This window comes from Poecilia formosa, unplaced genomic scaffold, assembly GCF_000485575.1.
Source record: "Poecilia formosa unplaced genomic scaffold, Poecilia_formosa-5.1.2 Scaffold3, whole genome shotgun sequence".
NCBI classification, from domain to species: Eukaryota; Metazoa; Chordata; class Actinopteri; order Cyprinodontiformes; family Poeciliidae; genus Poecilia; species Poecilia formosa.
The window spans coordinates 1,951,824-1,966,702 of record NW_006799942.1 but is presented as its reverse complement, the minus strand read 5'-3'; the positions used below and the strand labels follow the sequence as shown (position 1 = coordinate 1,966,702).

Below are 14,879 nucleotides of genomic sequence, written 5' to 3'. Positions count from 1 at the left end.
GCACTATATTACCCATCTGTGTAGAATACAAAATTCCCTCCGCTTGAACATTTGACCCGTTCGGGCCACCGTACTTGTTATGTTTGTTTGATAGCGAAGATGGCGAACGAACTGGATAGAGTACGAATCTCAGCAGCGGAACTTCGCGCAGAATCTACAAATTCAGTGCAAATGACCGATCGTTTGAACGGTAAGAGACCGTGAGCATCTTTCTAGGAGTGCCAGCGCTGGTTAAAGACTCAGTAAACTCTAGTAAAACAGTAGGTGACTGTCTAAGTTAGCAGGAAGTGGCCCGCGGTGCTGCTAAGTTTGTGTGTAGCTAATGTTGTTAGCCGCACAGCTCTGGGCTTATCTGTGCGTTACTTTTTTGGAAGCTGCGCTTCAAACCAGGCCGAATATTTCATTGCTAAATATATGTTTGAATATGCTTTCTATTCTTTCTGTCTTTTAAAAATTCGTATATTTAAACATTTGAGGTTTGTGTGCTTGCATAAATCATGTGTTATTTAAACGGAAAGTTTGTAAAGTAAACGTTCATTAACGGTATGCCACTAGGGAACGTTACCTAACAATTATAGCTACCTTATCACCGAAGATAACAAATGTTTATTATTTTAAAACCCTTTACTAAGGTGGCCGATGGTATTGTCAGTTATCAGTCGTTTTTTACGTTTTTATGTAGCAGTTTGTAGTGTTAGATGTCAAATCCGTATGTTTTCATATGTTTACTGTTACTTCATTGGTTATTAACAATGACATGACAGTAGTTTCATTTTTAAAATACAGGTCTTGCTTGTTATTTACACTTGTAGATATAGATGTACTTCTCATTTGCTTATTAAGCACAAATACTTTATTTAAGATTACGTTGTCAAACTCTGGTAAACATTACATTCTACTTCATTTTGATTCTCTAACTGCTTGCCTCATATGTATGTCAGAAGAAATCACAGATAAACTAAATAAAGCAATAAAAGCAGGGGAAAAGTAGAAATGGGCCAATAATTATTTTCTTGTGGGTCTTGCAGTATCATGGTGTCAATCAATGTAGATTAGTGATACATATATATATATATATATATATATATATATGTGTGTATTTGTATTGTTTTGACTCTGTGTCAATTTAGAGAAAATCCACAATAAATTCAAAGTTTCTGACACAATTCTTGTGTGAAAATAACTAATAGGCATTGGATTTTAAGGTGTTTTGAAATGGTTTAGACATACAGTGTTAGATAGTGCTGCATTCCTCAGGGCAGGTAGATGCTGTCAAGGCATAACTCATTGCAATAAATATATAAAGTAATACTAGTAATTATGTATTAAGTAATATACATTTCATTAATGTGTCTTTAGCTGATGCTGCTCTTTAATTCTCACATTCAGCATTTTTTTTTTTGTCTTGATGACTGATGTTTACCTTATCTTCCTACCTTCTGCAGAGGAGCAACAGGAACGCAAAAAACACAAGCAGCATAAGCGGTGTGAAGCGAAACGTCCTGATCTGCAGCGTTACCACCCAGCGGCTGGACACGGACGCCGTCATCAGGACAGCGAGGAAGGTGAACCTGGTCAGAGGCATTCTCTAGACGCCAAAGCACAACAGAGTGATCAGTCATCGATGAGTGTGAAAAACAGAGTCTCCGAAGACGTTTTAGATAGACAAGAGTGCACAGACCTCTCAGGTACCAAAAACAAGGATGAGGACAGAATGAGAGGCGACGGCAGTAACAGCCTGAACTGTAAACAAGGCACCCAGTCTCTGGGTAAAACCGATGCAAACAGTGAAAATGACAAAGAACAACAAGATGCTTCAGGAGCTCCTAAACCTGTCAAGAAAGTCCGCAAGCCTGACAGAGAGTTCTATCAACCAGGGAGCCGCAGGAACGTGCAGGGAAAGGACTGCGGTGTTGGAAGAGAGCTGGATAAACCGTCCCCCAAGAAACAAGGGCTAACCCCGGAGCCAGAGTCTCTGCTGAGTGCAGGCGAAGGGAGTAGTAAAAAATCAATACCCAAGCATGGAGGGAAAGATAAGGTAAAATTCTCTGACTCTAATGAAGAACCTACAGAGCAAGGAAGACAAACTGTGGACCAAACAGTGGAGAAAATTATGAGCAAAGTAGAAAGACTCAACATAAAAGAGAAAGGGGAGGTTGGGGGTCCAAGTAGAGAAAAAGAAAGGAGTGCTCAAGGTGGAGAAACCAGATGCCAGGAAGAAAAGACGGATAGAAAGGAGAAGGGTAACCGCCGGAGAAGAGGAGGAGAGAAGGAGAAAAAAGAAGAAAATGAGACGCATCTGGAATCCAAACGAGAAGAGGAAGCAAACCAAAGTAGAAAGAACAATCAGTGGAAACCTGAGAAGGAAAAAGACAAGAGAGCTCCTAATACTGACAAGAGAAAATCTGAAAAACCAGGAGAGCCACACCACAGCAAACAAAACGATAATCCCAGAGAAAATCATAAAATAAAGGACAACAACAGCAACTTTAAAGACGCTGAAAAAGCTGCTAAAACAGGGAGCCACCGGGACAGGGTTGTAGAAGAGCGTGATAGACACAGATCTAATTTAAATGCCACTACACCAAACTCCAAGCGATATTCCAAATCAAACATTCGACACTCCCGAAACAGAACTTACAGCAGCAGTTCAGCGAGCAGTGTAACCAGCCAAGATGGCCCCAGGCAACACATGGGCATGGAGGGCGTCAAGTGGCCACGCCTCCCTGGGCAAAACAACAAGGAGGTGGGGGATAAATGTGAGGGGCCAAGGAGACACTCTTCAACAGAATCACAGGATGGGAGTGAGGTGTGTGACAGAGAGGAAGCAGATAGGAGAAGAAGGAGAAAAGGTGTGGGGAAGGAAGAAATTAGTGCAGTAAAACGAGGGGAGGAGTGGAAGGCGTCAAACAAAAGTGGAGGGCGAGGAATCCTTCGGGTTTCTTTAGATAATCAGTCACCTGTCGCTAAGGACAGCCCAGTCCCTCGTGGGAGGGGCCGGGGTATCTTGGTGCTGCCAGCCCGCACAGACATCTCCAACTCACCCGAGGTGGGTCAGAGGCTTTTTTCTGCCGGAACCCGGGGAGGAGCAGCTGGCAGGACCAGAGGAGGCCGAGGAGGAGGGGTGAGACGCCTCTGGGACCCCAACAACCCTGACCAGAAACCTGCTCTCGCCAACACCCAGTCGTCCAAACACGCAGCGCTTAAACAGCCGCTGTATCTGCAGAGTGGGACGGGATATGGGCAGCTTCACTTTCTGGACACGGATGACGAGCTTGCCGGCAGCCCTCCGGTGGGGCAAGGGGATCACTTCCAGTCCCAGCAGGCCGCTGCCATGGCATACTACAAATTCCAAAACTCTGACAACCCTTACTGCTACCCCATAGCCACCAACAGCCCGAACTCCACCACCGGCCAGCGCTATCCTTACCCGTATAACATGGGGCCGTACCAAATGACTCACCCTAACGGTATGTACCCGAGTCCGGGCACAAGTCCATTCAGCGGGAGTTACAGGGGAGCAGGGTATGGCCAGCCAGGCGTAGCAGGCGGGTTGACGTTTGAAGAGGAGCTGGGCCGAATGCTGAAGGCTGCAGATGCTCATGAACTTCAGCTCAGTAACTTGATCTCCAGGGACAGAGTGAGTGCAGATGGCTTGGATCGCATGTCCCAGCTCAGGTGAGTGTTTTGGTTGCTGCGGGGGGGAATATGGATTTAATGCTTTAGGGTTGAGTTTGTTGTTTAGCTCGTCTGGACTTACTAAAATAATAATAATATTGGAAATCTTTGTTGTTGTTTCTTGAAGAGCCGACCTTTTGGGGCTGTATGAGCGGATCATTCTGATGGACATCGAGTTCTCCGACTCTCAGAATGTGGATCAGGCTCTGTGGAAGAACGTGTTCTACCAGGTGATCGAACGCTTCCGGCAGCTGCTCAAAGACCCCGGCTGTGACAACACGCATGACATCAGGAACATGCTGCTCACGCTTCTAGATGAGGTAACACACACTTTGGAAAAGAGCAGGTCAAGAATCCACTTTGCAGTCTCACTCATTATTGGGGTGTAAAGTGTTACATTGTTATTAATTTTAGTGCTTGTGATTTACAGCTGATCAAAACCAAAAGTTCAATTTCTGAGAGCAATTTTAATTTGCATAATTTATTGGCATGAACTTTGGTGGGCAATGAGTCCTCAGAAGTTGAAAACCACTACATTAAATGTTGGTGATAAACTTTTACAGCACACATGTAGTGTGTTCATGCTTTGTGGGTCCATCTAATCATGAAAAAAATGTGTTTTATTTTGAGGTTAATGCGTTCACACAGCAGGCAAATCTGCTTTTTTTCCCCCTTTCGTCTAAATCGTCTAAAACACGCTGGTCAGTGTAGAGTTTAACAACACATGGACCCAAGTATTCATTGTCAGAACTGTTCTCAGGATGTAGAGCTTGAATTTAAATTAGCAGACTAAACATACTGTTCAGAATTAGACATTTAGCTGCCATGACTAGGAAGATAAAACATATTTTTACACTTTACTCTTAAATAGCTTCTTGAAAAATCGTGTCCATCAAACCGTCCAGCTGTCAACAACAGTAACAGTTGTTTGTTTAGGAAGATAATCTGTTGAAACATGTATGAATGAGTCCTACATAGAAAATATCACCATTTTAATTTTCTTTATTTCACAGGGAGCACTTTTCTTTGACGCGCTGCTTCAGAAGCTGCAGGCGGTGTACCAGTTCACATTAGAAGACTACATGGATGGCATGGCTATCAGGACCCGTCCGTTACGCAAAACGGTATGTAATTCCTGCTTTGTGTGTGAAACCTATTAATTATACTGCTGTCTGGGCCTATCCAGGAAGCAACTTACTTACAACCAGACTGTTTTCTAAATGTATCTGTTTGGTTTTAAACTTACTTTTTCTCTTTGTTTTTTAACTTTTAGGTAAAGTATGCACTCATCAGTGCTCAGCGATGCATGATTTGTCAGGGCGATATTGCACGGTACCGAGAACAGGCCACTAACTCTGCCAACTATGGCAAGGCTCGCAGGTAGGCAGTTATTTCAGGAGTGTTTCTATAAATCCTTATAAAAACACTCAATTCATGTTCAAATTTGTTTTTGTTTTATAAATACATTTTAATTTAGTTAATTTAAAAATGGTCTGGAGTTTATTTCTGACATAAGAATATCTTAAATTCACTTTTACTCAACTGGCAGAAATCATTATGCTATCCTTAAGCTTAATTTTGTTTTACAGATCCTAAACTTAAAGATTGAATAAATCAGAAATACATCAATAAATATGTATTTTCATAGAGGCATTCAATTTTAGTGTTAAAGTCATATAACTTTTTAGTCCAGGAAAAATATTTTGAACCATCCTGTTTAAGATATTGTGATGTGCAATATCCTAATTGCAGATCACAGCATTAGGATATTATAACATTAAAGTTATAATGTTCTCCAAATGTTGTTGCTCTAATGTTTTCATATTTGTTTCCTCTCAGCTGGTACCTGAAAGCCCAGCAGATTGCGCCTAAAAATGGACGCCCCTACAACCAGCTGGCTTTGTTGGCAGTTTATACAGTAAGTGATGTCAAGATTGTTAAATTAAATATTTAATCAGACGTTAAGTTGCCATGAATAAACAGTCATTTTTATTTCATTTATTTTCATGTACTGCACTAGATTAAAGCTTTTCCCTGCTAATTACAGAAAAGATCGATAAGAAAATAAAAATATTACACAACACACAACCACTAAAGATTCATGTGTTAGGATAATCCAGGCAATTTCAAGGTTTTCAAACTGAGCTGATCCAATTTGTCCAGAGATCAAAAAAGTGAAATAGCGCTTTGCCATTCTGTAGGATCCAGAGCCAGCAGCTGTTGGTTATGAACAAACTGAGAATCTGATGAGGTGTACATCTTGTCCCTAAAAGTCCAGAATTCAAATATATTTTTTATGTTAATGATGGCTGAAAAGATTGCATTGCTTTCTGTCCAGCTGTTGGTGTGTGATAGTTTACAGTCACACTATGTGGATATAATCCATCAGTAATTTCTTAGATTACATCTAGCCTTTATTGTATAAAACGAGTTAAAAGTAAACATTTTTGGTCTTTTGATAGTACAGTTAATTATCTACTCACTTTATAATTTTAAAATCTCTCTCACCTGCAGAAGCGAAAGTTGGATGCTGTGTATTATTACATGCGCAGTTTGGCCGCCTCCAATCCCATCCTGACAGCAAAGGAGAGCCTAATGAGCCTCTTTGAGGAAGCTAAGCGGAAGGTAAGGCAAATGAAAAACCTTTCACAGCTCAACTCGGAAACGCTTTCAAAAAAAGCCGCTTCCTAGGACGTCAAGTGTTGTACCTTGTTAAAATACTCGGCGTGTATGAGAAAGTCGTCGACCGTTTTGAAGAGATCAAGTCGACATTTTGCGTTTTAAATCCACAGTTGAATCAGAGAAAGCTTGTGATGTATTCCAACAGGCTGAACAGTTTGAGCGAAGGAGGAGGCAGGAGCAGGAAGGAGGCTCCCAGGGTCCAGCAGTGAAAGGAAGAAGGAAATGGGACGACGGCGCACGTGTGGAGATTTGGATCCGTCCCAGTGGCCAGACCACAACCCCGTCCTCACAGAGGGGGGGCAGCGAGTCCAGCAGAGACTCAGAGCAGGATGGAGAGCTGGGCAGCCTTAGTGCTACTGAGGTAAAAGCCATCTAGCTGCAATACATGGTTTGTAGTTATAAAATATTTCCTGATTGAGGTTTTCCTCTGAAATTATTTTCTGTTTTCATCTTCATACAGCTCTCAAATTTTTCTTACTGTAAGTCCTTACACTTGTCTTTTCCTGGAGCATTTTTTGCTTACTTCTGACCTTCTTTTTTTCTCCAGCTGAATAAGAGATTCATTTTGAGTTTCCTGCATGCACACGGAAAGCTCTTCACTAAAGTGGGGTGAGTGGTGGCTCGTATTTTCCAGCTTCTTCCTGAATTTAATGTGTAGAATTTAAAATAAGCTAAATTATTATTTGAGAATTATATTTTCATTTTGATTTAGTGCCGGATAAGTTTGACGGGTGTGTGTTTCTCTGTGTTGCGGCTGCACAGCATGGAGTCCTTCCCCGGAGTGGCGAGCCGTGTTCTGCAGGAGTTTAAGACTCTTCTTCAGCACGGCCCTTCACTGCTCGGCTTTACAAACCTGCTGCAGATCATCACCATCAACATGTTTGCCATATACAACGCCCACAGCAGAGGTAACAAACAAATACAGATGATTATAGTTAAAATGACATTTGAAATGGATCGTCGTGCTATCACAATCCATTTAGTCTGAATATTTGGTGTAATATTTGCTATGGAAATTTGAGAATACTAAAGCTCTCCTGATGAAATTTAAAGTAGGAAGGCACTGAAAGATCTTAACCTGGCTGCTTATATTTCCTCTTTTATAATTTTATATATATATAAAATTGAGCATTTTATTTATAGTGTTTAATTCAAGTTAAAAAAGTAAAAATGCATGTCATGATTATGCACAAATAATAACTGAAGTACCTTTTCTCTGCCAGATGAAGAAGGAGATGTCCGGTCTGTTTTATTAGAACAAAGCACAGCTTTAGGCCTGGACATGTTTGCTTTGCTGGTGCAGCGATGCACTGAGCTTCTCAAGGAAACTCCTGCAGGTAAAACTATTGGTCTATTACCCTTCAGCTCCATTTTTCTCACTTATTTGTTGTGCATGTCCTTAACTACAAATGAGTAAAATTAACTATTTAATCAGTATTTTGTGGCGTTTGTAATGATGACAAAAATAAAATGCATAAAAAATGAAACGGTTTTACTAAACCGACTGCCCTGAGTTGTACAGCTCTGCTGCTTCTGCCCATATACAATAAAAAAAAAACATTTATTTATGCTCTGATAGAAGTGATTCTTGGAGAAAACATTCAAATAGAAAAGAAAATGTCAGTCATTCTGTCGGTTTTTGTAGCAGTTGGAGTTTGCAGTGTTTATTGCAGGATTGTTATGCTGTATTCCCCTCCCACCTTGAACCTTGTAATTGTTGCATAAGGTATCCGGTGCAACATATTTGGATATATGGTTATTTATATATCCAAATATATTTTGGTTTCCCCAAAACATCACATGCATATCCGCTGCCAAGTCCGAGGCGTTTGTCGCTCCAAGGCCTGAATAAGACACCGCCGTGTCCTCTGATGGCTGAACTATGAATATGTCATGTAACTGATAATATCTGTCACTGCCGTGATTTTTAATGACTCATCATGTGAACAAGCATATTCATGCATGATTTTAGTTTAATGGAAATGCCGCAATTGCAAAAATAATTTTTTTCAACAGCAGAATATCAACAAATATTTCCTCACATTCATAAAGAAAACGCAGCTAGTGATTGAGAAAATCATCAGCGTGTTTGATTTCATTTATGTTTGGTTGTGTATTACTCAGTAATAAATAAAAATAAGCTCAGTGTTGCTCTCTTTCAGAAGCAGTACCCATGACAGATGGAGAAGAGGAGGGGAAAACTGAAGAGCTGCAGGGAATGGTCAGAGTCTCTGCTTTCCCGCTGGACCTGAGAGAACTGCTGCCCAGCATCAAAGTGTGGTCAGACTGGATGTTGGGACATCCAGAAGAGTGGAACCCACCACCATGCAGTCTGGAGTGAGTAAAATTTTTGTTTTCCCTTCCATTTAAAGACGGTGGAAATCATTTGTGGACCTGACATTTAGATTCTAGTCTTGAAACTTCATGTTAACTTATTTATGCTCCTTTCAGACTCAATAGCAATGTCATTACTCTGTTATCAGAATCAATTACAGATATTTGACCGCTTTTGTATCAAATGTTTGCTGAAAGATTTTGGTAGAACGATTGTATGAAACCACAAACTTCGCCGCGTTTTATTGATTCGATGTGATCTCACCGATTCTTGTCATAATCTGGTGATCAAGGTGCAGTCCCGACGTTTGGCAGTGCCTTGCTGACTTTTGCAATGCACTGGCACGTGTGGACCACGAGGAGATGCTGCTGTACAAAGTGGATACTGATGAAGGCGAGGGAGACGAGGAACTGACTGTGCTTCAGTTGAAGGAGGACAAGCTGCTCGCTGGCTTTGTACCTCTGCTAGCAGCGCCACAGGAGCCATGTTACACGGACAAACACACCGACATGGTGAGTGGGTTGTTACACCAGCACACTGCGGACTACATGCTTTTATTTTCAACATTTGGCACACAGCCCCAAGTATACACATTGTGCCTTGAGGCACATATTAACCTTCATCCTGTTTTCTCAGGCTATAGCAGCAGATTGTAAAAGAGTGACGGTTCTGAAGTACTTCCTGGAGGCTCTGTGTGGACAAGAAGAACCTCTGTTAGCCTTCAAGGGAGGCAAATACGTGTCTGTGGCAATGTCTTCCTCACCTAACCACTCAGAAGATACAAGGAGCAGGCAGGATTCGTTAACAGAGAAAGAGGTGACTTTGTATATGTATCTACAGAAGGAACAAACAGAATCTCACAACAAAAAGCTGATGTTGTTCTCATCTTCGTCTGGCTGGCAGTCTGATGACGTCATACTTGAGGCCGAGTCATCTCTTTCTGGGTCAGCAGAAGAGGAGGATTTTGAGGAGGCAGGAGAAGGTGAGAATGACATCAAGGAGCTAAAGGCGCGGCGGCACGCCCTCGCTAACAAGCTGGCTCAGCAGCAGAAGCGCAGAGACAAAATCCAGGTATGAAACGGTTTGAGGGAATCGAGCAGGTTTGAGCTGTAGAGTTCAGCTTATCAGAGGCAGAATCCAGCTTTATTTTCTCTGTGTGTGTGTGTGTGTGTGTGTGTGTGTTTCAGGCGGTACTGCAAACTGGTGGTCAGTTGGAACTGGAAGTCAGACCCTTGTTTTTGGTGCCGGACACCAATTGCTTCATTGATCACTTGGACGGACTGAAGAATCTCCTCCAGTGTGGAACGTACATAATCGTTGTGCCTCTCATCGGTAAGAGAAACACACAAACAGTTAATAAATTCAACAAATTAACTTGAAAGTTTAAAATGACAAATATTGCAAACATTAACTTTTTTTTAATTACATACAGACTTTATGATTTGTGCTCTCTCTTCCAGTGATTACAGAGTTGGATGGTTTGGCTAAAGGCCAGGAGCCTTTTGGCGGCGCAGTGGGGATGGGAGGGCGAAGCAGTGGCAGCCGAGGCAACTACAACGTCAGCGTGGCCCACGTGCGGGCCGTGCAGGAGCAGGCCCGTTCTGCTGTGGCTTTCTTAGAAAAAGGGTTTGAAGCCAGGGAGCCATGCCTCAGAGCCCTGACCAGCCGAGGAAATCAGCTGGAGTCCATCGCCTTCCGTAGTGAGGACACCTCTGGACAACAGGTGGGAGCCGTCTGTCTGCAGACATATTCGCATGTTTGACAACTATGCAGGTTTTTTAAAATTAAGTGCAACCAGCTGAAAGTTGTGAACAAACAACAGGGCAACACTCAACCAGAGCTACAGTTGAGTCAGAATGGCTCAGTCAAAGTCCTGACATTAATCCAACAGAAAATCTGTTGCCAGATTTGAAAATCGATGTTCACAGGCAAACTCTAAGCAGCTTATTGAGATGACGCCAGTGGTTTTGCAAAGTTGATAGAAATGTACCTCAAAAGACTAATGGATGAAGTTCTGAGATGGTTTTATTCTGAAAATGATTCACTAATCTCTGTTGTTCCGCCACACAGAATACATCCAAATACATGATTGTAATATGAGGGGATATGATCAGGTTTTGAGGGGTACAAATACTTTCCAAGGCTCTGTATGAAACTGATACTAAATTTAACAGGTGTTTGTTTTGGTTGGTAATAACTAGATCTGTCACAATGAGCAGTAAATTAAATTAAAGCAAACTTGATTGATTGAATTTGTAGTTTTTCTAGTTTCTCTCTTCCTGCCAAACACTAGAGTGCAAAACTCTTCAGTCTGGTGCTTTGGTCTCAACTGCCCCTTTTTTTGAGGGACAGTTTTGTTTACAGAGACTTCATAATTCATTTTATTGGTTATTCTGTTTATTTATTATGGATATTTAAAATTTGTTCCAGTGTTAAATATTCATTAGAATTAAAAGTTTATGGGTTTTTAAGAATGTGTTCTTGCAATATATTTCTTAAAAATGGTCTCAAAACAACAACATTATCATTTATCGGCGTAACATCTGGGACAATTATTGTCCAGCGAAATTTGTTGTGTTAACAGGTCTATTAGTAACACAGATTTTTATTTGCTGTTGTTTTTTTCAGGGTAACAATGATGATGTGATTTTGTCCTGCTGTCTCCACTACTGCAAAGACAAAGCAAAAGATTTCATGCCTCCTCAGAGAAGTATGGACCACTGGCTCTCTTGAAAACGCATTTCATGAGTGGAACCAGCCTTGTGACATAACTTTGTTTCTTCTAAACAGATGGAACAGTGAGGCTCCAGAGAGAGGTGGTCCTCCTCACGGATGATCGCAACCTGCGCGTCAAGGCTTTGACCCGCAACGTCCCCGTGAGGGACATCCCGTCTTTCCTCAGCTGGGCTAAAGTGGGCTGAACCGGGATCGGGATGAAACCGTAGGAACCTAGCTGATGAATCCTGCTTGTCACTCAGGAGAGAAGACGCACTCAAAGCAGAGGAGGAAGAAGAGGAAGAGGAGATAAGTGAGGAAAGGAAATGATAATGAGAACGCAAAGAACCACTTCTTCAGGAATACAAGCAAATAAAGAGCAGAGTGGTGTTGTTGAGCTGATTCCCCCTTGTGAGGAAGTGTTTGCGTGTATGTATGTGTTAGGATCACAGAGCTTCCCCTATTGAGAGAGAGAGAGAGACTTAAGAGTCTCTGATAGATTGTAAGAGAAAGGAAAAAGCGGTAAAATGCAGGGGTTTGGTCTGTGGGTTGCAGGATTCAGGAATAAAACCAGAGAGGGGAACTGTCCATAATCACTTGTTTGATTAGAAACAGCAGTAATGAATATTATACCCACCGCCTGCCTCTGAAGGCAGTGGCTTGAACTGAAGAGCTTCTACAGCAGAGTTGAGGGGCGTAGGCAGACCTACAGCAGGGGAGAATAAAGGGCTGATTTTTGTTTGGGCTTCATTGCGAGTCCAATGGAGAAAGAATCAAATGGAGACGGTGTGTGTTCCCTGCCTACCAGGAAACACTAGATGCTTCTTTGGCAGCTTTCTCCAGCTTGATGCTAATACGAAACCTTTGTGCTATGAGAAAAACAACACAAGGCAGTAACAAAAACAACAGCAAAAATCTTTTTTTTTTTTTTGTTTCACTTGTTTTTTTATCTCATGTATATAATATTTCCAACTTTTTGGAGATTTGCAAAAAAACATTTTTTGAGCAATGCAATTTGGTGGATTTAGTTGTTGGGAGTTTTAATCCCAGAAAGACGTGATAAAGTAACTTTAGCTTGATTATGAGGCCATTTCTTAATCAGATGTAATGAAAGGAGGGATTTTTTTATCTAGTAGCATTGCCAAATATTTCCATATATTTATTGTTCTTTTATATACCTCTTTAGCAATCTGTTCATTTTATGATAAATTTATTTTAATCAGCATTGCCTGTTTAGAATTAAGGCTGTAACTGAGATCTTTTATGTTTTATCTTTCCTTTTGTTAAAGGTAAAATATACCTGATTTGTCACCGTAAATTTGTAGAAAGACACCAGTCAGACAGACAGATAGATATTGGGGGGCGGGGGAGAATCTTGATTGGCAGTGATCAATAGTCAGCTGGTCAGCCACTAAATAATGAAGTCTGTTTTTCATTTTCATTAAATGCTTCAAAATTATTATCTGCTATTTTCAGTACAGTGTTTTTGATTTTTGATTCTTGGTTTTATGAAAATCAGAGGTAACGGAGAAATGATTTAATGCTTTTTCTCTACTCTGGTCCTTAAGATCCACAGTTAATCATGTTTTAGATACGTGTCTGCCTCACCACCCCTGATTTAAATCATTGCATTATTTCCTGCATCTCATTGTGTGCTGTGTAGCCTGGTAATCGCTTATTTATTTAAATTAGTTGTGCAGCAGAAGGGAAACCCCTAAAAATGCTTTTAGGACTACGGTTGAGAAACCCTGCAGCTTAAGTCGGGATAATCTTGGGATTCCTTCACTCTCTGTTGGTATCAAAGCAACTACTTCTGTAGAAAGAAAGACACTGGCATATTTTCTTTCTGCTTCTTATGACAAAATAAGATGATTGGCAAATTAAAGAAATTCAAAACTTGGGTTATTAACCAGAAAAGTTCATGTTCATCATTTTTAAGGTTTTGCTGGTTTATTATTGCTTTTTGAGACTTCCTTTAATTCTAAGTTACCTCAGTCTGTGTGTGATTTCATTTTAGTGACATCAGTGCATGAGTCCTCCTTAGTTGCCTTCACCATGTCAAATTCTCACTCCCCTTTTAAAGGCTAGTAGCATGTAATTTAAACTATGTTGTACTGGAACTGAATTTGTGGGACTTCCATCATTGACTCGTGTGTTTTTTACTTCTGTGAACCTTTGAGAAAGCTGTTTTCATCGGTGTCTGTTGTGCTTGTGGTTCCGTGACGGGTTTAGTGTGGTGCAAATATAGAAAGCAGCTAAACTGAATTTTCTTCATCAATAAAACTAATTGAAATCGAGTCCTTCTGAGTCGATGTTCCAATGATCATTTTAAAACGGTGTTATGACAAAAGTAAAAGCATCAGTTCTTATTCAGCGTTTCAGAGAAATGTGGCAAGAATGTTGTAAGCTTAATGATGCACTCTGCACAATAAATCTTTGTAAAATATTGAAACTATTAAAGAATACTTTCCACTAAGTGCATATTTTTGTATTAAAATGTTTCCATTGGTCTGGTTTTATATTCTGGTAGTAAATGTGTTTTAATCTATTTCACAGCAATAAGGCTTGAAAACATTATTGTAATTAATGGGTTTCACTTAGAAAATGTTACTAAAATAAACATTTCAATAATATTCCAATTTATTAAATATCCCTAGATATGAGTTTCACTTTTTAAATTATAAACTGAATTAGGTTTTTTTTTATTATTCAAAAGTAAGTCTTTGCAGGCTAATCTAGTGTCTGGTCCTCATATTAGGATCAACAAAAATGTAGTGCTATGTAATAGTAACTGCTTAGAAGAAAATAAGAGTTGAATATTTACGCAACTATTCAGTAAGACTAAGAATTAAAAAATAAGATGATTTTCAAGGACTACTGGTTTGTTGTGGTAATATACATTTAGGCACTATAATCAACTATGAGTTGTTTGTGTAGTAAAAAGTTTGCAGTTACTATGTTTTTCTGTTTGTTAGGCTTTTTATAATTATTACAAAAATGTTTACTTATTGTTTTTTCTATCCACGACTTTCTAGACTATTATGTAAATATTTTTGCCACCATATTTATAAAAAGAAATCTACTGGCAGTTTCAGTTTTATAATTAGAAAACAGCAGGGCATTAAATTATTTATTTATTTTACACCGAATGATTCAATATCAGTCATTGTATACATAAGCATATATATAATATAACTTGTTTCACAAATCGGGGCTGTATAAAGAGATCTATTCTTCTTAACCGATGCTAAAAGTCTCTAAACGTCACATCCAGAGAGGTCTCAGGGATTGGTGCCTCTGCAGCTGAACCATTAGCATCCTTTTGCATCAGTAGACTTCCTCGCCTGGATACAGACCACACAGGCAGGCCCTGATTCCCATCATCATGACAACAGGGATGCCAGACAACCAATCGAAGCCCCGCTAAGCCTCTTCTGGAAGCTGATTGGTCCGCCCGCCTGCAGCCTGT

General features: G+C 40.4%; 1 protein-coding gene across 3 annotated transcripts; it reads left to right on the top strand.

Annotated features, from left to right (window-relative positions):
- Positions 1 to 13,707, top strand: smg6 (SMG6 nonsense mediated mRNA decay factor). 3 transcript variants are annotated; one of them, XM_016672770.1, is made up of 19 exons: positions 1 to 190; positions 1,446 to 3,678; positions 3,806 to 3,998; positions 4,692 to 4,802; positions 4,952 to 5,058; positions 5,518 to 5,596; positions 6,193 to 6,303; positions 6,506 to 6,721; positions 6,908 to 6,969; positions 7,123 to 7,268; positions 7,584 to 7,697; positions 8,526 to 8,697; positions 8,988 to 9,207; positions 9,332 to 9,511; positions 9,599 to 9,766; positions 9,883 to 10,027; positions 10,156 to 10,418; positions 11,324 to 11,405; positions 11,483 to 13,707. In XM_016672770.1, exons 1-19 carry the CDS (start codon positions 100 to 102, stop codon positions 11,614 to 11,616), a joined length of 4,827 nt encoding a protein of 1,608 aa, XP_016528256.1. In that variant the 5' UTR covers positions 1 to 99; the 3' UTR covers positions 11,617 to 13,707. The 3 variants fall into 3 exon arrangements, with proteins under 3 accessions (XP_016528256.1, XP_016528247.1, XP_007554408.1); XM_016672761.1 differs by having other exon boundaries at positions 2 to 190; positions 8,523 to 8,697; XM_007554346.2 differs by having other exon boundaries at positions 4 to 190; positions 8,523 to 8,697; positions 11,486 to 13,707.
- Positions 13,708 to 14,879: the final 1,172 nt, after the last annotated feature.

Excerpts from the sequence above, each read along its gene's own strand:
- smg6 (XM_016672761.1), top strand. The coding sequence starts at position 100 with ATGGCGAACGAACTGGATAGAGTACGAATCTCAGCAGCGGAACTTCGC. Across the intron at positions 6,722-6,907 it reads GCAGCCTTAGTGCTACTGAG|CTGAATAAGAGATTCATTTT; the intron begins GTAAAAGCCATC and ends TTTTTTCTCCAG. Across the intron at positions 10,419-11,323 it reads AGGACACCTCTGGACAACAG|GGTAACAATGATGATGTGAT; the intron begins GTGGGAGCCGTC and ends TGTTTTTTTCAG.